Source organism: Saccopteryx leptura, chromosome 8, assembly GCF_036850995.1.
Source record: "Saccopteryx leptura isolate mSacLep1 chromosome 8, mSacLep1_pri_phased_curated, whole genome shotgun sequence".
NCBI lineage: Eukaryota > Metazoa > Chordata > Mammalia > Chiroptera > Emballonuridae > Saccopteryx > Saccopteryx leptura.
This window is the reverse complement of record NC_089510.1, coordinates 59,739,772-59,764,012: the sequence shown is the minus strand read 5'-3', so window position 1 is coordinate 59,764,012 and position 24,241 is coordinate 59,739,772. Positions and strand designations below refer to the sequence as shown.

Here is a 24,241-nt window from a genome sequence, read left to right as displayed (position 1 = left end):
ATGGTACTATTATCCCTGTGCCATAAATGATAGCACACACCCAGAAAAGGGGGGATATAGGCCAAATTAATTCAAAAGGTCAAAGGGGGAAGTATCGTTGTGCCTTTCCTCTGCGGTGACTTTGTCAACCAACAGCCATTGGTCTTCACTGCAGTGACTTTGTCAACCAGCAGCCATTGGTCTTCTCTGCTGTGACTTTGTCAACCAGCAGTTTTTGATCTTCTGCTGTGACCTTGTCAGCCAGCAGTTGTGGATCTTCTTCTGCTGTGACCTTGTTAGCCAGTATTTGTGGATCGGCTTCCGACAGACTACCCATGCTCCAGTTGAAAAAAAATGATGCAGGAGAGAGGGAACAAAGAGGGAGCAAAGTCACTGAGGTTAAAGGCTGGGACTGAGTGTACAAGTTGTCTGTCTATAGAAGTACTGACAATTCATCCGTGGCTACTGGAGGGGAGTCCCTGACTACGGAGTCTTTCATTCAGAAAATAGTTCTTGGTGCTTAATATGTGCCAGCACTGGCCTAGGCAGTGTGTTGGTAACCAAAACAAAGATCTTTGCCATAATGGAGTATATGTTCTAGTAGAAGGAGATAATAAATAATAGACGCAATTAATAACTGAAGTGCGTATGTTGCATATGTTAGAGGTGGTAAGTGTGCAAAGAAAAAGAAAAGGAAAGGAAGGGAAAGGGAAGTGGAGCCAGGCAACAGGAATGGCGTTGTCAGGGTGCTGGTCGACTCCATCAATGGTGACAGTGGGACCAATACTTGCAAAAAGTGAGGGTGGGAGTTGTGTGGGTACCTAGTTCATGAGTGTTTCATGCAGAGAGAAAGTTAGTGCAGAGCCCCAGAGGTAGTTAGGTGGCTACTGTGTTCAAGGCCAGTGTGGCTAGAACAGAGTAAAAGGTGGTAGGTGATGCAGTCAGAGAGATAACAGGGTAAGAGGGGAGCAGATTATTAGAGCCTTGTCGATCATGTGAACTTTGGTTTTTATTTTGAATAAAATGGGAGCCAGTGCAGGGCTTTGAGCAGGGTAACATCACTTTTTTAAAAAGGCTCACTTTGACTGCTGTATTGAAAATAGACAGAGGCAAGGGGGTGGGTAGAATCAGAGAGACCAGGTGGGAAGCTTTTGCAGTATTCGGGTGATCCTTGAACCAGAGAAGTAGCAATGAATATGGTCGACTCTTGTGAAAGTGGAATCAACATGATTTTTTGACTTATTTGATATGGAGAGAGAGGAAGTCAGTTGTCAGGATGACTTGAGGTTTTTTGTATGAATAGATTAAAACCTGTTACTGGCATGGGGAGGTCTGGATTAGAGTGAATTAGCTTTGGGGGAGAAAATGAGGAGTTTTGGATTTGCTAAGGGTTGTTAGCAAATGAGCAGTTGGATATATAGGTTTGGCAAACAGTCTAGCAACTTAAATTTAGGAGTCATAATCAGATATTTGAAGGTAGGATATAAAGCCCTGCTCTTACTGGATAAGGTCGCCATGGGAGTGAGTAGAGACAGAGGGCAGATCAGGGATTGTGCCCTGGCGTTCCCAGCATTCAGAGATTGAGGGAGACGGAAACAATGCAGGAGCTTGTGAAGGGCAACCAGTGTGGTCGGAGGGGGACCAGAGCAGAGCGGCTGGTGTCCTGAGCGTGAGAGACGAGCCAGGAGAGGGAGACGAGCCAGGAGAGGGAGACGGCTAGGCCGGTGCTGCTGATAATCAAGGAGGGGGAAGATGGAGATGACTATTGAATTCACAGTAGAGGCAAGGAAGTAGAAATGTGACATTTCCTTGTGATTGCTTCCGCTTCCGCAGTGACGGAAGAAGTGAGATTATCAGCTATTAAGAAAAGAGAGGAGAAGGTATTGAAGACTGAGTAAGAGGAAAGTGTGAGGTCTCGACTAGGCGGGTGGTGAGTCCAGGATTGAGTTCATGAGGGAAGTCGAGAAATACGAGGATTGCTGGGTGGTACTTAAGTCCCACTAAGGTCTGGACACAAACTTTAAAAAAAGGGCGTCTGTTTGGTTGTGTGTTTTTTTTTTTTAAGATCAGCTGGTAGGTGTGTTATAGAGTAATTGGAAAATTGAAATCAGAAAAGAAGGCAGGATAGTGGTAGAAAGTGAGACGATGAGGCTGACAAGGATTTCTAAAAATCTTGTAGCAATGGAGTCTGCTTATAATTGCAGCAAGCAGTCTGGTGTAATTCATAGAGATTCATACATTCTCATTATGTCTGGCTAGTTTCTTTTTCATTTTTCTATGGCAGCAATTTGCAATTGGTGTGCCACAAGAATTTTTAAAACATGTAGTACCTAACTATAGTTAGGGGCACTGACCTAATTTTCTTGAAGTTGTCAATAAAAAAATAAAATGACAACAGCCAACACAACAGTAGCCATCCAGTGTAAATGAATCAAAATGATACCTATTTTTTTTTCAGATTGGCAAAAAATATATTTTTTGGTGTGCTGTAGATTTTTAATAATTAATTTATGTGTGCCATGAGATGAAAGAGGTTGAAAATCGCTTATCTATGATATTTGTATGTGCCATACTTTACAGATCCATTTTGCTATAGAGCCATTTTACTCTTGATGGGCCTTTGGGATACTTTTAATTTAGGAAGAAAACAAATGAACTGACTTTGTCTGATATCATGCTCTGCAGTGGACTGTGCTAACTTTGTAACCTACCTTTTACATTGTTACCAGCACCCTGACTAGAGTGGGTGTGGATGATGTTCTGTCTCAGGAGGGCGGTTTCTTCTGTCAGGCTGACCCAGCATGCACAGATTTCCTTGAACCCGACAAGGCTGGTCCCTTTCCAGTTTCCCCTCAACCCTGTAGTCTGTACCAGGACTTCTCCTTGGTGGATTCTCAACTCCCGATTCTTGTCTTCCTTGAAGAGTGAGATTGCCAGAATGTTGATTTAGCGTGTTAGCCTGGATAGCAGCTTCTTTCTGCTTCATTTCTTAATGTGCAAGTGCCTTAAAGGGAAGTTATGTGCAGAATGTAGGGATTTGGAGATTCCTTTCTGCTGTGCATTTTTGTCTGGGACCTTGGCACCCCAAATTGTGGCTGCTTGTTAACTCTGGCTCCTCAACCCAGTGAAACTGCTACAAGTTTTAAGCTTTCCTTGCAAGCTGCCCTGAGCCACAAATTAGCAAATGCCCTAAGGGAAAATATCGTCAGGAATATTCCTCCCCCTGCCCCAATCCTTTGGGGTCTTGAATTCAGTCCAGGCTATTCTTTGATACCATTAAATGGCTGGTTTTGGTTTGTAATCTGGCCTGTTTAGCTAACCTCAGCAGAAGGAATTAATGTTTTAAAAGTGAAATCGGATCATTATAGTGAAGCTTGAAAAGTTACACTTAAAAAAATCAAGAGATTGAAGTTGAGAACTTGAAACCACTGTTAACCTGTAGTTGTTAGAGAATTTCTTGTTCAAATGACACTCCCTGGGGGAAGGCTGCCTTAGCTCTCCTGTAGCTAGAACTGCTCGCTTCTGTATATATCTGTCCCATAGATAGTGGGTCTAAACCATGTACAGTCAGGTCTTCATGTTTCCCCACCCACAACACTTGACACAGCTCTCAATAAGTCAGTGTTAAATAAATGAATTGTGATTTCCCTAAATTTACCTGGGATGTTAAATGCAAGATTTTCTTTTAGTTTTGCAAGTTTTAGATTGGTGGTTTTGTGCTCAGTACTATGTATAACATTGTGAAACAAGAGGGTCATGAAAGCCATAAAGTAGCCATCACACTGCATGTGACAGATATGTGGACAATACGGATAAAGAATTATGGTCTCTGCGATGCGATGTTGACAGCCCTCAAGGATACTGCTGTGTATGGCATATGAAGGGACGCCAGAATTTGTGCAATGAGGTGGCCTGTCTAGACCATGTCAGTGCTGTGGAATTAATATGAATGGTAAATGCATTATTACATCTCAATTTTTTATTAATTCAGGTGACTCTGAGTGAAGGTCCTCACCACGTGGCCTTGTTTAAAGATAGTTCTCGAGAGTTTGATCTTACTAAAGAGGAAGATGTAAGTAGCATTCATGTGAAGTTCATGTGTGTAACTTTATACACCTATGTAAGCTTATAGAAGAAAACTAAACAGAATATCTGTTTACTGAAGATTTTCATAATACTTTGCTGTTCTCAATTTGTAGCTTGCAGCTTTAAGACATGAAATAGAACTTCGAATGAGGAAAAATGTGAAAGAAGGTTGTACTGTTAGCCCTGAGGTCAGTGTTGCGATTCACTTTAACAATGTCCTATGAAAATTTTATGGTTATGATTTGAAATAAATAATGACATTAGCATTGATATTTACATTGCTGCTATTCCAAAATAACATAGATTTTTTTTTTAATATTCCAAATAATCGGTTGTTTTGTGGGTAATTGTCTAGAATAATTACTTTTAGTGCAGGAAAAGAATATATTTTTTCTGAGCACCATATCTGAAAGGATGAGATATACAATTTTCAGAACATATTCACCAAAGAATTCCTAACAAGCTTCCCCCAAATTTGTTTTGTTTCCTCCTGAATAGACCATATCCTTAAATGTAAAAGGCCCTGGGCTGCAGAGGATGGTGCTTGTTGACTTACCAGGTGTGATTAGTGTGAGTATATATAACACTTATATTTTATCTTATTCCTCTTGTGGAAACCATTTATAATGACATTTAAAACCCTTTTCTTTAAGACTGTGACATCAGGCATGGCTCCTGACACAAAGGAAACTATATTCAGTATCAGCAAAGCTTATATGCAGAATCCTAATGCCATCATCCTGTGTATTCAAGGTAAATCTTAACAAAAGAGTTTAATTGCATTGATATGTTTCCTTTAGCAATCTAAGCTTTGCTCTCAGTGTGCATGTTGCATAAACATACAAGACAGATATGATTCACTCTCTCCTGCTCATTCATTTTATTAGTAAACAGAATTGAAGCTGGGAATATTTTGATGAATTTCACTGTAGGCACCACAGAAATTTTATTGGCTAGAATATTTTTTATAACAGAGATGTATTAAGAATATTTCCGCCTGACCTGTGGTGGCGCAGTGGATAAAGCGTCGACCTGGAAATGCTGAGGTCGCCGGTTCAAAACCCTGGGCTTGCCTGGTCAAGGCACATATGGGAGTTGATGCCTCCAGCTCCTCCCCCCTTCTCTCTCTCTCTCTCTCTCTCTGTCTCTCCCTCTCCTCTCTAAAATGAATAAAAAAAATAAAAATAAAAATAAAAAAAGAATATTTCCCTTACTATCATGTAGACACAGTGGTGTGGCTTGTGGAAGTTTTTAAAATTCACTTTGCAATTGTTACAGTGTCATTTTTTTTTTCAGATGGATCTGTGGATGCTGAACGCAGCATTGTTACAGACTTGGTCAGTCAAATGGATCCTCATGGAAGAAGGACGATATTTGTTTTGACCAAAGTAGACCTGGCAGAGAAAAATGTGGCTAGTCCAAGCAGGGTAAGGGCAAGTTCTTTATTGTGAAAAAAAACGATCCTTAGTACAAGCTCCAGCTATGACAGGGACTGTTGTAAAGGGGGAAAACACCTTATGGAATACTTTTATCAGAGAGTGCTAGAGCTATTTTTTTCCTCTGTCAGAACAAAGTATTGGGAAGTTATAGTAAATTAAGTGCAATTTTGAGGTATAAATAAAACTCCATAATTATAGTTTGTTTTAGAAATACCTGAACTGCTAATGCTGCAAACTCTACTTGCAATGATTTAAATAATGCCATACAGTCATTAACCTCATTTGTGGTGTTTCTTTTGTAAAATTTTCTTTTTGGATTGATGTTCATAAATTAGTGTCAAACTAATTGACTCCTTTTTGGACCTTAACATATGCCTTTTGTTATTTTTTTAAATTAATTTTTTTGCAGGTAAACACTACTTTTCCTAACTGATCAAAGATGAGCAGATTCTTATAATAGAGAGGGCATTAGATTAGGTGTCAGGCATCAGCATTCTTATCTATGCTCCCCTTCCAAATGGGTATGTTCTTGGGAAAATCTTAGTATTTTTCTGTTTCTAGTCAGTGCACAGTCCAGCCTAGTAGACTAGCTCAGTGATTTTCAACTGGTGTGCTGCGAACATTTTTATAAAATTCAATACCTGACTCTATAGTGAAGGGCTCTGACCTCTTTTCCCTTCGATTGTCAAAACCGTCACAACGGCCAACACAACAATAGCCGTCTGGTATGAATGAATTAGAATTACACCTATTTTTCCTGTTAGATCGGTGAAAAATATATTTTTTGGTGTGCCGCAGAGGTTTAGTAATTAGTTTATTTGTGGCATGAGATGAAAGAGGTTGAAAATCGCTGGTTTAGGTGATCTCTAAGGTCATTTTCATTTCTGAAATTCTGTGACTTCGACTTCTGTTCATGGTGTTTGGTGTCCCCTGTAACAAGGAAAGAGGTTTCTTTCAAGGTGACATTGTATGTAAATGTTATTAGAGTTCAAGTCTTGACTTAGGTCATGCTCTGTACTTAACTTAAAGGCTTAACATGTCCTGGTTAAGAGAGCAGAAGCTGTAGCCAGATTGCTTGGTCCCAAATTCTGGTTCTACTGTTTGCTAGCTGTATAACATTGGATAAGTTATTTTAACGTTTTTAGTGCTTTGGGCTTCTCATCTGTTGGAAATGAAGATATTAATGGTACTAGCTCATAAGTTGTGAAGGTTTAATGAGGTAAATATTTGTTTTAAAAGAGGTGGGAGAGATATTACTATATCTTTATCCTCCATAAAACAACTTCAGATATAAGTACCCCTGCCTCATGCTCCTGCTTAGAATTTCTTTCCTTTCTACCTGAGACTTTTTGGGACTGTGCCCCTCAAGACACATTAGGGGTTCTCAAGACAGATCACTGCTACATTCACTGATTGTCTACAAGGACTCACAGGACTCAAGCACATAGTCGTACTTACATCTAAGATTTAGTACAATGAGAGGGGACAAAGCAAAATCACAAGGGAACAGTCACAAGAAAGGATGACTACAGGAACTCAGATTCCCTTTTCCAAGAGTCCTCTCCCAGCAGAGTCACAGGAGCCGTGCTTGATCCCTCCAGCAATGGGCTGCTCATTAGAGACCCAGCACCTAAGGTTTTTATTGGGGCCTGGTTATGTAGGCACCCTCGTACCAAAATTCCAGACACCCAGAGGAAAGCAGCTGTTCAGCATAAACCATATTGCTTGCACAATGAGCTACTGTTCCTTAGGGAAAGTTTTATATCAATGAAAGGAGTTGTTTACTAGTTCAGTTCCCAGATACCAGCCTAAGACAGGCAGGCCTTTCTAAGGACAGCAGTCTCAGGCCTGCCATGGTAACTCTTTTTACTCTGACCTTTGCTTTGCTTTATATGGTGGGTGAGGTCTGCTTTGGCAGTATCGGTCCTGATATAAGGAGAGAAAAAAGTGAGGTAGAAGCAAATTTCTGTGTTTTCGTCCCATCTCTCTTCATTCTGTTCAGATGTCTTTCCTGAACAGGACAGTCAGATTGAATTTTTTTTTTTAAATGCAGCTGAAGCTTATAGCAATCCTTTTTCACACCAGAGTCAGTGTTAGCTTAGGGATGTGACCTATCTTAGAGGAGGGACTTTTACATCAGTAAGTCTTCAGCTGAATGGGCTTTCTGAGAGGAGAAACTCTTACACTGCATGAATGATAGTTCTCTGTGCAAATTTGCACTTTTCTGCTGACAAAGTCTGTAGTTGCTATATTCAAAGAAGGTTTTTGACCCCCAACAGTAGGGAAACCAATGGATTCAAATATTTTTTAAGCAGATGGCCTCACTGGTTAGAATATAGATATTTGGGGAAGAGTGTGGGGAAATAATAGCAGCTGACATATATTGAATCTTTTGCATTCTTGGCATTGTTTTAAGTATCATTATTTCATATAATCTTTTCAGCAGCCGTTTTGAAAAAGTTGTAGTGTACTTAAGGCCACATAGCTAGTGAGTGGCAGAGCAGAAATTTGGACAGGCCTGACTTCAAAGCACATCATTCCAGTTTTAATTTTGGTACTTGTGTTTTAATAATACATTTTGAATATACTGAAATTAAATGTATTTATTTTGTCCTAAAATTGCAATTAAAATACATTTTAATACTTTTGTATTGATTTACATATTTAAATAAACATATGCATATACAGCATTATAAATTTGCTTTCTAAATAACATATAATGCTCTTTAAAATTATGTAAACCTTTATAACACATCTCGCATTTATTTTTCTCACTTTTAAAAATAGATTCAGCAGATAATTGAAGGAAAACTCTTCCCAATGAAAGCTCTAGGCTATTTTGCTGTTGTAACAGGGAAAGGTATGCAAAGATGAATTACTATAATTGAAGTTGTTATTGTTTCAAATAATAAACATTAATTTTCTTAGCGAGAACTTCATCATATTTCCCTAGGAAACAGCTCTGAAAGCATAGAAGCAATAAGAGAATACGAAGAAGAATTTTTTCAGAATTCAAAACTCCTAAAGTAAGTATCTTGTTTAAAAATGTAAAGATTTTATAGTGAGGGAAGTTCAACATTGAACTTTCAGAACTTCTCTTAAATAGTGCTATGTATCAGCAAGCCCTCCAGCTACTCTACAGAAGGGGGAGCAGTTTATCACATGGTACAATACATGCTGACCTAGCACACTGCCCCTTCACTGTGGGCAATGAAAGACTGCATAGACATCTTTGAGTTGTTTTACTTACAGAGCGATTTTAAAGTATCAACACTTACATTTTTAAATATTTGTACTCATTTCTTTCATAGTATTGGGGAAAGTTGAAATGGGGATTGGGGTGTCAAAGGGGTATCCCTAAATAGATATTGAAAACCGAAAAGCAAAAAGGAAGAGCTAAAGGGCAACTGAGTTATATTAAAACTGTATATGTAGAGAGTCTCTTGACGTGGAAAAGTATGTTTGCTTCTATATTAGTAGAGTAAATCAAGATAATTCTTTTTTTTTTTTTCCAAGTAAGAGGAAGGGAGATAGACTCCCACATGTGCTCCAACTGGGATCCATCTGGCAACCCGTCTTGGGCCGATGCTCTGCCCATCTGGTGCCATGCTTGCAACCAAGCTATTTTAGCTCCTGGGGCAGAGGATCCACAGAGCCATACTAAGCGCCTGGGGCCGATGCACTTGAAGCAATCGAGCCATGCTGTGGGAGGAGAAGAGACAAAAAGAGAAGGGGTTGGGGGAAAGGTAGAGAAGCAGATGGTCACTTCTGTGTGCCCTGACCAGGAATCGAACCTGGGACATCCACATACCCAGCTGATGCTGAGCCAACTGGCTAGGGCAAAGATAATTCTTATAAACATAATTTTGAGTATTATTCAATGGGATAGGAGCTGACAAGTGTATAGAACTATGCTGTTCAATATACTAGTCACTAGCCTTGTGTGGTTATTTAAATTTAAATTAGTTAACATCAAATAAAACTAAATTTAGTTCTTAGTCACACTAGCAACACATTTCAAGGGCTGAGTAATTCCATGTGGCCAGTAGAAGCTACCATATTGGATAGTTCAGATATAGAACATTCTTTTTTTTTTCCTTTCTTTTTTTTTTTTTTTTGTGTCGAGACAGAGAGAGAACAAAAGGGACAGTTAGGGACAAACAGGAAGGGAGAGAGATGAGAAACATCAATTCTTTGTTGCAGCACCTTAGTTGTTCATTCATTGCTTTCTCATATGTGCCTTCACCAGGGGGCTACAGCAGAGCAAGTGATTGACCCCTTGCTCAAGCCAGCAACCTTGGGCTCAAGCTAGCGACCTTAGGCTTCAAGCCAACAACCCCACACTCAAGTTGGTGACCCTAGGGTTTTGAACCTGGGTTATCTGCTTCCCAGTCCAGCGCTCTATCCACTGCGCCACCACCTGATCAGGCTAGAACATTTTCTTCATCACAGCAAATTTTATTTGATAGCATTGGTATAAAGTGTATATGTGGCAGCCCTGGCAGGGTAGTTCACTTGATTAGAGCGTCATCTCTATATACCAAGGTTGCAAGTTCAATCCTTGGTCAGGGCACACACAAGAATCAACCAATAAATACATAAATAAGTGGAACAACAAATCTATGTCTCTCTCTCCCACTCTCTCTCTGTCTCTCCCCCTTCTCTCTAAAATCAATAAAAATAAATTTTAAAAAATTTTATGATAAGCTGTAACCTTACCGTAACAAGCACATTCTCAAACTTAGTAACGGTACAGTCCTACTGCCATTTTAGTGTAATTTAACCCTTGTTACTTTTTTGTAGGACAAGTATGCTAAAGGCACACCAAGTGACTACCAGAAATTTAAGCCTTGCTGTATCAGACTGTTTTTGGAAAATGGTACGAGAGTCAGTTGAACAACAGGCTGATAGTTTTAAAGGTAAGTTGGGTTTCTGAACTAAAGCATCACATTTAGAAATTGCATTAGCTGGCAGTCTTAGGTATTCATGAGATTCTTTTCTTCCTTTCTTTAGGAGCTGTTTTTTAGTTCATTTACTATTAGAGAGTATGTGGAAAGTAGAAAAAATACAAATCTTCAGTTGTAGTACAAGAACAGGATTTTTCTTTCAGAGGAGGCATTGCTGGGTGCACATTGTGAATTGAAATAAATTAGAAAGTTTGCAGTAGTCCTTGGGAGAAAGAGCATAACAAACTACAGTCAACTCGGAGTCCCCTTTTGAGTGGAAAGAGGAAATAGGTTAGGAAGCAGAGCTATCTGAGCTTCAGCTAGTTCCTGAATCCCGTACTTCCCTGCTCTGCGGCTTCTATAGTTTCAATTGGTGAGAATATACATTTCTTCCCTTTTCCCATTTGGAAATTTCACCTATTTATCCCATGTAGTTCCTGGGCAATCTTGTGTATTGTTATTCCCATTTTACACAAGAGAAAACAGACACAGAGTTCCTTAACTAAGTAACATACCCAGTGTCATGTAGCGGTAGACCTGGTATCTGAATCTTGGTGGTGTAAACACAGGGTCCATGCTCTTTAGCTGCTGTACTAAACTGCTTCAGTTGTGTGTTTTGTGGCTTGAAAATGGGGAAACTAGAGTCAAGGGGATTAGTCGGGGAAAATTGCAGTGATGAGAGTCTGAGATGTTGAGAGCCCGGAGTGCTCGCGAGCCATAGGCGCACACTTAATTCAGTTCATGCAGAAGACAGGCAAGGTAAGCTGTAGCCATTGCATCTGGAAACATCGAAAATCCTCAGACTTGAACATCTTTCTCTCTTCCTTAGCAACACGTTTTAACCTTGAAACAGAATGGAAGAATAACTATCCTCGCCTGCGAGAACTGGACCGGGTAATATTTGTGCACCTTATGTATTTTGCATATATCTAATCCAGCCATTTTCAACCAGCGTGCCACAAGAATTTTTAAAACATGCAATACCTAACTATTTAGTTAAGGGCACTGACCTCTTTTCCCTTAGATTGTCATCATATTAAAGAAATGACAATAGCCAACACAGCAGTGGCCATCTGGTGTGACTCAATCAAAGTTATACCTATTATTTGGTCAGATAAGCAAAAAAAATATATTTTTTGGTATGATGCAGAATTTTAGTAGTCTATTTATGCCACAAGATGAAAAAGGTTGAAAATTGCTGATCTAATCTAATATTGCACTATAACAAAATTTATGTTAATGAGCAAAATCTAGTAAGCTAAATTGCTTTGGTTCTGACCATGATTAGAACTGCAAGAGTACATTTCCAGTTATCTTTTCTACAATAATTGAAGTCATTTTTTATAATGTTAAAACATAATTAGTGATCATGTGATATCAAAACAAGTATTTAAAACTATTTTCTGAGAAGATGAAGGATATTTTTAAAGGTCTTTAGAATTAATGTATTTATATAATATAAATTTGTTAAAGTTATACATCATTCACTTTTCAACATTTACTGTGGAAAAATATACCCTAAGTTAGTGGGATTTAAAAACTGGTTTTTCTTTATTTTAAAATGCCATTGGTTGTCAAACATCATCACTTTAATAAAAGACTAAATTCACATGTATTGATACCTTCACATAACGTTTGTTATGTGAAAAATTTATCTGAGCAGATGTGATGTGAAAAGTTGCATTCATCATTATGTGAATAAGGTAGATATCTGTGTCAGTTTTTGTCCTTGTCTGGATATTGACATTTCTCAAAAAGAGACTAGAAGAGAAGAGACTTTTCCTGGTCATGTATGCTTCAAACTGAGGGTGCTAGCCTGTCAGAGGCCTTCTTTTTAGTTATCTTTGAAAATCATGGCAGGACAAATGACTATCTTATGAAAATCTTACTTACTTGTATCTATATTGCCTAGAATGAACTATTTGAAAAAGCTAAAAATGAAATCCTCGATGAAGTTATCAGTCTGAGCCAGGTTACACCAAAACATTGGTGAGTATTTGACCTTTTCTCAAAGACTTTACTATATGAAAAATAGTGAAATATTAAAATTTAAATAGAAAAAGTAGTGATTTATTATAGCCTTGGCTCATCCCCAAAACATAGGCAGGAAGATAAAAGTATCTAATTACTATTTTAGTCTAACTAATGAAGTATTTAAGTAGAATAAATTATGTATAAGTATCTTTCAGAAGAGATATTCTAAAAAATAGCTGCTTCATACTTTTAAAATCTTGATTTGTCTTAGGCTTTTCTTTACCTTTAATATGTTTTGTACAAATCATATTTCAAATTGAATCCTGTTTGACAATTTAAAAAAAATAGGAAGTAGCATGACCAGGCAGTGGCGCAGTGGATAGAGCGTCGGATTGGGATGTGGAAGACCCAGGTTCGAGACCCCGAGGTCACCAGCTTGAGCACAGGCTCGTCTGGTTTGAGCAAGGCTCACCAGCTTGAGCCCAAGGTCGCTGGCTCAAGCAAGGGGTCACTCAGTCTGCTGTGGCCCCTTGGTCAAGGCACATGTGAGAAATCAATCAATGAACAACTAAGGAGCCACAATGAAGAATTGATGTTTCTCATCTCTCTCCCTTCCTGTCTGTCTGTCCCTATCTGTCCCTCTCTCTGACTCTGTCTCTGCCAAAAAAAAAAAGCAAGTAAATGTATCCTTTTGAAAAATACTAATGCAAATCTTTCAAGGCAAACTATTACTTTCAATTTGTTTTATGTAAATTTGGGTGCTTTTGAATTTGTTGGAGTCGGGCACTGTAACCAAAGGAAGTCCCTGTGCTGCAAGTAAGCTGTGTCTAAGGAACCTTGAGATTTTTGCAATCATATGTTAATTAACAAATTCTTTGTGATGGGAGTTTTGACAGTGATGAGGAGTTGTATGAATTTTATGATGAATAAAACTTGAGTTCAATAGCTTTATGTAATACTTTTTTTTTTTCAAATTTCGAGCCCCCAAAATAAAGTGTGTCTTATACTGGGAGTGTCTTGTACATGGGGAAATACGGTAGATTCTAGGCCTTACTAGCCAAGTTCAGAAGACTAGAATTTAACCTACTGAGCAGTGAAGGTCGTTGAGGAAATTTAGGTCCGATTGCATTTTAGGAAGATATCTGTAGTTGAGAGAATGGAATATAGGTGGAGGAAACTGTAATCAAGGAGAGAGGTAGTTATTGGAAAAATCTTGATAAGACATCATAGTGGCTTGAACTTAAATAGTGGTCATGCAGGTGGAGAAGGGGAGACATTTTAAGATCTTAAGAGGTTACCTAGAACAGTGGTCCCCAACCTTTTTTGGGCCACGGACTGATTCAATGTCAGAAAATATTTTCACGGACCGGCCTTTAGGGTGGGACGGATAAATGTATCATGTGACTGAGACAAGTGTCAGGAGTGAGTCTTAGACGATGTAACAGAGGGAATCTGGTCATTTTTTAAAAATAAAACATAGTTCAGACTTAAATATAAATAAAACGGAAATAATGTAAGTTATTTATTCTTTCTCTGTGGACCGGTACCAAATGGCCCATGGACTGGTACCGGTCCGCGGCCTGGGGTTGGGGACCACTGACCTAGAAGATAAGAATTGACAGGATTTAATGATTGGATACATAATAGAGGAGTAATTATAATTAACAGTGATTACATTTATATCCAGTAATTACATTGCTAGGAATCTGTGGAAATGGAGATAAATTTGACAAAGGTGAACACATAAAATTCTTTACTGTGGTTTTGTTTATAAGTATAAAAAATATTGAAGTGTAAAATAATTATATTTTCTATTTAGAATTACATAGTATTTTGTGTATCCATATAGTAGATTACTGTATAGTCATTGGAAAATACAGGATTTTGATTTGGTAAACCGTATGATATACTTTTACTTTTGTGTGTGTGTGTGACAGAGACAGAGAGGGGACAGATGGGGACAGACAGGCAGGAAAGGAGAGAGATGAGAAGCATCAATTCTTCGTTATGGCAGTTTAGTCTCCTTAGTTGTTCATTGATTGCTTTCTCATATGTGCCTTGACCAAGGGCTACAGCACAGCAAGTGACCCCTTGCTCAAGCCAGTGACCTTGGGCTTAAGCCAGTGACCATGGGGTCATGTCTATGATCCCACACTCAAGCCAGGAATGCTGCGCTCAAGCTGGTGAGCCCCCGCTTAAGCCGGTGACCTCAGGGTTTTGAACCTGGGTCCTCTGTGTGCCAGTCCAGTGCTCTGTCCACTGCACTGTTGCCTGGTCAGGCAAATACACTTTTACTTTCAAGTTTAAAAAAATATTTATAAAACAGTACATGTAATGATCTACCCTTGTAAATACACATCACACAAATATGTACATAAACATTAAATTATTTTTTATTTATTTATTTATTTATTTTATTTTTTTTCTGAAGCTGGAAACGGAGAGAGACTGTCAGACAGACTCCCGCATGCGCCGACCGGGATCCACCCGGCACGCCCACCAGGGGCAACGCTCTGCCCACCAGGGGGCGATGCTCTGCCCCTCCGGGGCGTCGCTCTGCCGAGACCAGAGCCACTCTAGCGCCTGGAGCAGAGGCCAAGGAGCCATCCCCAGTGCCCGGGCCATCTTTGCTCCAATGGAGCCTTGGCTGCGGGAGGAGAAGAGAGAGACAGAGAGGAAGGGGGGGGGTGGAGAAGCAAATGGGCGCTTCTCCTATGTGCCCTGGCCGGGAATCGAACCCGGGTCCCCCGCACGCCAGGCCAACGCTCTACCGCTGAGCCAACCGGCCAGGGCCAACATTAAATTATTTTAATGATAACTAAAGCTGTAAATAATGACTGTCTAATGAAAGAGGAATTAGGAAGGGGTTTTTGCTTTTTCTATATTGGTTAAAAGTAGTGTATGGATTAGGTCCTCCATTAAAAGAAAAATGTCTATTTTGAAAATTTTTCTAATTAAAATTGAGTATAGGGGAAGTTCCTGAAGATAAAAGATGGTAATAAATAGTACTATATTGTGAATTGTATTTTGTATATTGTGGGATTTATTTTGTGTGATGGCAAAACTTAGGATAAAGAAAGAAATCTGCAGTCACATATAACATGCTGGGAATAGTGGTCGATGTAAGTACCGATACAGGTAAGGGTACAACAAGCTATGTTTTTCCACAGAAGAAAATGGGGGGGGGGGGGGCTTCTACTTTCTAACTCTTAAGTATATTCAACTGATGGGCAACTTCCTCTCAGTAGAGTTTGAGGACAATCACTGTCCATGGCAAGAGCCAGGGAAGGTTTGAAGATGCAAGGAACAGGGAAAAAGTGAGAATGTAAAATGGTTTGTTTGTTATGGAACAGTTTAGGGTCACAATAAAAATTATTGTGGGCCCTGGCCGGTTGGCTCAGTGGTAGAGCGTCGGCCTGGCGTGCGGAAGTCCCAGGTTCGATTCCCGGCCAGGGCACACAGGAGAGGTGCCCATCTGCTTCTCCACCCTTCCCCTTCTCCTTCTTCTCTGTCTCTCTCTTCCCCTCCCGCAGCCAAGGCTCCATTGGAGCAAAGTTGGCCCGGGCGCTGGGGATGGCTCCTTGGCCTCTGCCCCAGGCGCTAGAATGGCTCTGGTCACGACAGAGCGACGCCCCATATGGGCAGAGCATCGCCCCCTGATGGGCGTGCCGGGTGGATCCCAGTTGGGCACATGCGGGAGTCTGTTAGACTGCCTCCCGTTTCCAGCTTCGGAAAAATACAAAAAAAAAAAAAATTATTGTGATGGAGGGGCGCAGAGGAGGTCTGGACCGATGACAGCACTTGGTGGTGAAAGGGCCAGTGAGGCTGGGGTCGGGTAAGTGACAGCAGCTCCCCAGGCTGGGTCAGAAAGCAGTGGTCTCCTTTGAGAAAGTCCCTCTAGGCCTGTGAGGATTTGGTGGTGTGAATTTTTGCTGTGGTCTCCCTGCAAGGGTGTCTGGGATACTGATTCCCAGCCCAAAGACTCCTAGAAAGAGATAATAGACCATGTCTGTGCTGAGGCAGGAGCAGCAGCAGAAAGCCCTGGTGGTCAGAAACTGGATCAGTCTTTTGTTCACTTTTCAGAAATTTCCTTGAGTTTGTGTTTAAAATGGTATGTGAATAGGAGGCCCTGACAAGCTGCTTTTCTTTGGCTCGCTCCTGAAATTCTCCCACTATCTGTCATTAACACCACGATTAAACTGACTTTGTCCTCTGGTCCTCGGTGGTAAATCCTCTCCTCTTATTCTTTCTTGTTGTTGTTTTCTGGCTGTAACTGAAAAAAGACCCAATAGTTAGCAAGAGGAGACCACCAGCTAAGCTCACTGACTCAGTAGACTTACTTTTACACAAAACGTTGAGTATGAGTAGTCTCGGATAAGAGGAGCTGTTGACTCTTCTTACCCAAGAGAATGCAGCAAGGATGTTTGTTTCTACTACCTTAGCTTCCTGGCTGCATCTAGAGGACGAGGTTACCCTTAAGACATACCACTTGATAAACAACAAAAACAGTGTTTTTATATACTATAGTATTCTGTTACAGTAGAAATTAGTTTGGGGAAGCCAAGTAAATATCTTGAGATTTTAATTTACTTAAAAAAAAATTTTTATTTATTGATTTTAGAGAGAGAGGAAGAGAGACAGAGAAAAAGAAAGCAAAGCATCAATTTGTTGTTCCACTTATTTATGCATTCCTTGGTTGATTTTTGTATCCTGTGCCCTGACCATGGATCAAACCCACACCTTGGCATATCTGAACAATGCTCTAACCAACTAAGCTAACAGCTAATTTTCTTTCTTGATTGAAATAATTCTTTTTCTTATTTAGAGATCTGTGTTCATGTAAGATGTCTTTTGAGACAGAATTTTCAACTTGTTGTGCATCTTTTCTATTATTATCTTAATCCTGAATTACCCAGCAGTATTATACAACATCTCTGTGCTTTGTGCTGTGGTCTGATAAACTGTTAAAATTATATCAAAATTTAATTAAAATTTTGTCTTCAGTCTTGGATTCCATTTCAGTCAACATATATGAAGCATATGAGGCAAATAATCCAATGAGAAGATGCTTAGAATTATTAATCATCAGGAAAATACAAATTAAAATCACAATGAGATACCACTGGAAACCTATTAAGATGACTAATATTAAAAAAACTAACCATGTCAAGTATAGAAGTATAGGCAAGATATGAAGGATCTAGAGCTCTCATACTCTGCTGGTGGGAATGTAAAATGGTCCAACCATTTTTGGAAAACAGTTTGGCAGTATCATATAAAGTTAAATATATAATTACCATATGATCAGCCATTCCACTTGTAGAATATACACCCAAGAGGAACAAAAGCATATGTCCATACAAAGACTTGTACATGAATGCTCATAACAGCATTATTTTCATGGACAAAAACTAGAAACCACCCAAATGACCATCAGCAAGTAAGTAGATAAACAGATTCCATGTAATGGAATACTCAGCAATAAGAAAAAGTGATATTTTGATATATATGTACCATAGATAAATCTCAAAAGAATTATGCTGAGTGAAAAAAGACAAGAGTACATGCTGTATGATTGCATTTATATAAAATTCTGGAAAATATCTAATCTTTAGTGATAAAAAGCAGATCCATTGGTTACAACTCATAGGGATAATGGGTAAGTTCATTACCTTGATTGTGGTGATTTACAGGTGTGTACGTATATCAACACTTTTAATATGTGCAATTTTTTGTAAATACTTCAATAAAGCTGTTTTTAAAAACAATATAGTTAAATTTGGTGTTCTTGAAACTTTTTGTTTTTTTAAATTTTAGGGAGGAAATCCTTCAACAATCTCTATGGGAAAGAGTATCAACTCATGTGATTGAAAACATCTATCTCCCAGCTGCACAGACCATGAATTCAGGGACTTTTAATACCACAGTGGATATCAAGCTTAAACAGTGGACTGATAAACAGCTTCCTAATAAAGCAGTAGAGGTTAGGATATAATTTAATTAAATGGGTAAGAAGCATTATCTGAAGGGAGTAGGAGCTGTGAATTGTAGATTTTATTCCCATCACAGCCACTATCTTTCCTTTTGTCTTTATACTCCATTTATTTTTTATTCTTCATCTCTGCGATGGGATTAAGCTTAATGCCGCTACCAGTTACTACTGTTATAAACTTTACTAATTGGTATGGTGTTGGGTAAGGTATTATTTTTCTTCCAAAGATAGCATTTGACAAAACCACCAAAATTTGCTTGAATAGGAGATATTTATAACTTCTTCTGTGGATAAAGATTCTTTAAGGAAAATGTTTAATGGATAAAACATTTCATATATTGAGTATCTGCAAGGCCCAATTATACTTAAATATTAAATAATCATTTCCTTAGTTTGGATCTTGCCAGAAGGTTAGACTAGAAATGAGAAGAAAGTGCCTTAAAGAATGCTTGTCTCTTACCCACATATCTTGGTCCTGCCACTTGGTTGCTTTGTGACCCTTGGGCTAGATGCTTAAGGTTTGTATCCTCATCTGTAACATAGGGGTGATAATGATGCCTACTTCATAGATTGTTATAAGGAATAAATGAGTTAATTAGACAATACCTGACCCATAGTAATTGTTCAGTAAATGCCAATTGCTCTTACAATGACGATTGACCGTCATCCAGGGTGATCAGCTGTGCATATTACTCTGAAAAATGATTGTACTAGCTAAAGGTCTGTGTGAGGGTGCTCCTGAAATTAGAATTGGTGTTAAAAATAATTTTGCTTCTCATGACTACCTTAGAAACAAAATGTTTCTGATTCTTCAGGTGTATTTCACCCCTTTCCGTTCCAGTTTCAGTCCTAGCTTCAGTTCTGTTCTCAATTTCCTTAAGCCCCCATTTCTAAGAACTTTTATAGCTGCATGCCCTCCTCTGCATGTTGTTGCTGAGCCCCGGTCAGTTCTCCACACAGTCACCCCGAACTAATTCGAGCTGCTGCTGCTGCTGCTCTAGCTCTCTCCCTGCTGGCCCTGCAGTTTCTGGTGTGTCGTGACCGGATGTTTCTGTATCCACGGTCACGCAGTAGAAGCGGTCCCAGAAAGGGCAGCGAGGCCGCTCCTGCCGCTTCGCCCTTCACACCTTCACACGTAGGTGTAGTAGAGAGATGCGGACCTGCTGAAGGTCAGGGAACATCGGTTTTAATACTTCCTGTGTATTCTTGAATAGTCACTGTCTTTATGATGTAATTTCTTAATGTTTAAAATGAAGAGGGCTGAGTATAAAATACCATTAACTAGCCTACTTTGACTTTAAATAGATTTAGTTCTTGATTACTTTTGACACTGCTCTTACTTTTGCTATTCATGTAATTAGGAGTTAGCTATAATAGGCTGAATAATAAATACTCAGCTATGTGTCAGAGTATTAATGCATTGCTTCGTGTATTTGCATAAAGGCCAAAATGTGAAGAAGACTAAGTCATTAAGAAGTTTTAAGCTTTTTAAAGTGTGGAAGAAGCAGGCAAACTCGGATGTAGTAGAGAAGGAGAAAGTGAACCAAGCCTGGGTGGCTCGAGGGCCCCTTATCTAAAGGGGCAGGTTCTGTCCCTCCAGCAGGTGCTGTTGTGAGGGAATGTGGGTGTGTTGTTGCCAGATGTTCCACAGAGGCTGGAAATGTAGATTTGTGTGTGAAGTCTCTCAATCCTTAAATATTGGACACCATTTTAAAACTTTTAAACACCATGTATTATGCCTAGCAACACGTCAGGAATCCAGATCCGTCCCACCAGCTACCAGTGTAAGATCTCAGGGCCAGAGTTTATATTTGCTGACTTTTTAAAAATGTGATCAAATATATATTTTCTGATGACCAGATTTATCACTCCTATTTGACTTATTTGTGTGTTTATTTTTCATATTACACATTAAATAAAGATATGCAGTACAAATATGTTCTTTTAAATAATTCTAGGTTGCTTGGGAGACTCTACAAGACGAATTTTCCCGCTTTATGACAGAACCGAAAGGAAAAGAGCATGATGATATCTTTGATAAACTCAAAGAAGCTGTCAAGGAAGAAAGTATCAAACGCCACAAGTGGAATGATTTTGCAGAGGACAGTTTGGTATGTCATTTGTATATTAGGATGTCAGCCTCATATATTTATATAGTTTCTCAAATTAATACCTCCATAGAAAACTATTTTTATATGACTAAATTAGATTCTGAATTTAAAATAATGAAGGAAAGAAAGATATCTATGATCTGTAATTGGCCCTTTGACATTTCTCTGTCCTTCTATAATTGCCTGCCTTCTGTTACTTCATTTTTGGCTGTCATTTCAGAAAAAAGGTCAAACCTTTCAGTAAACAGGCTGCTGTAAATTTCAACAAATTGTTATCCATCAGCCTTAACTAATAGAGGTTAGCTGCTTCTCATTTAACCTCCAGTAATGAAGGGAATTAGATGCATGGATTTTCAGTGGATTTGAGTCATAAAATGTTAGGCTCCTACCGTAGCACTGACCACCGTGTGCTGAGTGCTTGCACGTGCCAGAAACTGCTGTGTGTTTTATAAACATTATCTTAGTCTTTTTTTTTTCAGAGACTAAACCAACTTTATTTTACAACAGTATTACTACAGAAAGCAAAATATCATTTAATATAGCTTGAAGCTACTATAAATCTAATCTGGCATCATAACTATAGATAGGATCAAAAACAAAGGAAAAAAGTGTTCGATCTAGTTAATAAGTACCTATCAGGTCTCTGGTGCCAGCTTTTTAAATGGTGTAGTTTTCTTATAACCATCAAAACGCCACCATAGCCCCTACTACCTCCTCTCCCCAGTGTGAATCATCAGACTGTCTCAGAGAGACAGCTGCTCAGTAACAGAATGTTGGTTTTTCATGTGGACAAGGCAAGTCTTCTATACAAATATTCAAACTGTAAAAGATTGAAATTGGGTGTGTTAAGAAAGAAAGCCCTGCCTGCCTGTGGCGGCGCAGTGGATGAAACATCCATCTGGAACACTGAGGTCACCAGTTTGAAACTGGGCTTGCCTGGTCAAGGTACATATGAGAGTTGATGCTTCCTGCTTCTGTCTCTTCTCTCTCTCTCTTTTAATCTCTTCTCTCTAAAAATAAGTAAATAAAATCTTTAAAAAAAAGGAAAGCTCTGAGGTTTTAAGCTGCCTGAATATTTTAGTTGAAGGGAAGAACTTGTTTTTTCTTTCTCCTCCCTCCTGTTTCAGGAATGCTGCTGAAGAGTGTGTCTGAGAAGCGTTAGCACTGTGGAGCAGTAGGGCCTCTAAACACAGTGTGAGGTCAGCGAACTTCATCACTCTACCACCCAGAGATTCTGTGACTTTCTGCCAACAGTAAAAAGTCACAGGACTGTAAAGGCAAATGGGTTCAGTATAAAAAATATCCCCAATGAGCCCTGGCCAGTTTGCTCAGTGGATAGAGCGTCAGCCCAGAGTATGGGTGTCCTGGGTTCAATCCCCAATCAGGGCACACAGGAGAAGTGACCATCTGTTTCTCTCGCCCTCCCTCTCCCCGTTCTCTCCCTCTTCCCTTCTCACAGCCAGTGGCTTGATTGGTTTGAGCATCAGCCTCCAGATTGGTTGGTCTAAGCAGGTCAGCCTCAGGCACTAAAAATAGCTCAGATGATTCAAACATCAGCCCAAGACCTGGTTGCCAGGTAGATCCTGGTTGGTGCACACTATCTCCCCTCCTCTCACTTAAAAAAAAAATTATATATATATACACACACACATACATATACTGTAAGCACGGTCCTTCTACATTAAAGTTAGGGCATTAGGGCACCAGTATATAAATATTGATATATATATTTATATTTATTGATATATATATTGATATATAAGGTCTACCGGAAAGTTCTGTCCATTTTTGGAATAAAACAAAATACAAATTTTTCTTACCGTCAATAAACTTGATTAAATAATATAATTGCCATTATTATTAATGATTTCTTGCCAGCATGAGGGCAATTTGTATATCCCATTTTTGAAAAATGTTTTATCCTTTGATGTGAAAAATTGAACCAGTGCTTGTTTGATATCTTCTTCATTTTTGAATTTTTTGCCCTTCAAAAAATTTTGTAAGGACAAAAACAAGTGATAGCGGAGGGTGCTAAGTCTGGGGAATATGGTGGATGTGACAGACATGCTTCTGTAGCATTTCTTCCTTGTTGAAATTCGTAAAAATTACAGTGGTGTAAATGAACTTTATCAGTAGCCATGAGTACACTATTGCTTCACACATAAGACTGACGTGAATCAACTTTGTTTTAGTTAATTTGCTACGTCAGTATGTATACATTAAGTGATAAAAATAGAGAGGTACACATGCGCCAAATAAACATGTGTTTACATGTGTAAACTTGTGATAGAAACGGATGGAACTTTCCGGTAGACCTGATATATAATATATAGATATCTATATATATCCCCAATGAATTTTTTAACATTAGGAAAATTTCAAGATGTGAGAAATGCTTTCCATTTGTATTAATATTTTCTCATAGAGAATATTTACTGCAATCTGAAAACTCTGTAAATATTTACTGTAATTCACTGGAAAGAATGTGGAGGAAGGAAAGCCACTATCTGAATTAGTCACAGAGTGACCTTTCTGCACAGCAGCACCTGTTCAGGTGACCAGCACCTTCCCAGCTAGGGCTGGCTTTCATGACCACTGCATCAGAATGAGTCATAAACAGCCGGTACTTGTACACAAAGCAAACAGGAAACAAAGCAAAACTCTCTGATTGAAAAAGAAGAAGAAAGAAAGACCCAAGTGTATTTAGAAATAGTTATAAAACACAATAATATATTAAAATGCGAGGAATAGTGTAGACCAGAGCTATTAAAAAATGGTTTGGTATTAGCACTTTACTTCTTCAGGCTTCTGGTTGTTGTTAACAGTCATAGTATAAATTCACTGGCTAGTGGTGTGACATTGACTTGAAATGGTCAGAATTCTTTAGGTTCACAAAGTTGAATGTTGCTTAATAAGTGAATTTCTTAACTTACTCTCCCTTTCCTCCAACTCTGGTTTCACTGCACCGCCCCTCTCCTGACGGGCATGTCGGGCGCTGCCATCTGGCTGCCTGCTGGCCTGGTCTAGCGCCTGGTCGTGCTCATATCTGCATCTCCTGTGATCACGATACCCTGCTGGCCTGGTCCAGCGCCTGGTCGTGCTCATATCTGCATCTCCTGTGATCACGATGCCCCGCTGGCCTGGTCCAGCGCCTGGTCGTGCTCATATCTGTATCTCCTGTGATCACGATGCCCTGCTGGCCTGGTCCAGCGCCTGGTCGTGCTCAGTGTCTGCATCTCCTGTGATCACGATGCCCTGCTGGCCTGGTCCAGCGCCTGGTCGTGCTCATATCTGCATCTCCTGTGATCACGATGCCCTGCTGGCCTGGCCCAGCGCCCGGTCGTGCTCATATCTGCATCTCCTGTGATCACGATGCCCTGCTGGCCTGGTCCAGCGCCCGGTCATGCTCATATCTGCATCTCCTGTGATCACGATGCCCAGCTGGCCTGGTCCAGCACCTGGTCATGCTCAGTATCTCCATCTCCTGTGATCACGATGCCCTGCTGGCCTGGTCCAGCGCCTGGTCGTGCTCAGTGTCTGCATCTCCTGTGATCACGATGCCCTGCTGGCCTGGTCCAGCGCCTGGTCGTGCTCATATCTGCATCTCCTGTGATCACGATGCCCTGCTGGCCTGGTCCAGCGCCTGGTCGTGCTCATATCTGCATCTCCTGTGATCACGATGCCCTGCTGGCCTGGCCCAGCGCCCGGTCGTGC

At 39.7% G+C, this 24,241-nt stretch overlaps 1 protein-coding gene across 4 annotated transcripts in view; it reads left to right on the top strand.

Moving 5' to 3' along the window:
* OPA1 (OPA1 mitochondrial dynamin like GTPase) overlaps positions 1-24,241 on the top strand; it is a 104,383-nt gene that overhangs the window by 39,079 nt on the left and 41,063 nt on the right. For all 4 annotated transcript variants that reach the window (XM_066347717.1, XM_066347715.1, XM_066347716.1 and 1 more), the window contains 12 exons: positions 3,971-4,051; positions 4,179-4,253; positions 4,564-4,635; positions 4,719-4,818; positions 5,362-5,492; positions 8,292-8,364; positions 8,458-8,530; positions 10,308-10,423; positions 11,280-11,344; positions 12,363-12,439; positions 18,242-18,407; positions 20,375-20,527. In XM_066347717.1, coding sequence (XP_066203814.1) covers positions 3,971-4,051; positions 4,179-4,253; positions 4,564-4,635; positions 4,719-4,818; positions 5,362-5,492; positions 8,292-8,364; positions 8,458-8,530; positions 10,308-10,423; positions 11,280-11,344; positions 12,363-12,439; positions 18,242-18,407; positions 20,375-20,527 — 1,182 coding nt within the window. The remainder of the gene's footprint in view (positions 1-3,970; positions 4,052-4,178; positions 4,254-4,563; positions 4,636-4,718; positions 4,819-5,361; positions 5,493-8,291; positions 8,365-8,457; positions 8,531-10,307; positions 10,424-11,279; positions 11,345-12,362; positions 12,440-18,241; positions 18,408-20,374; positions 20,528-24,241) is intronic.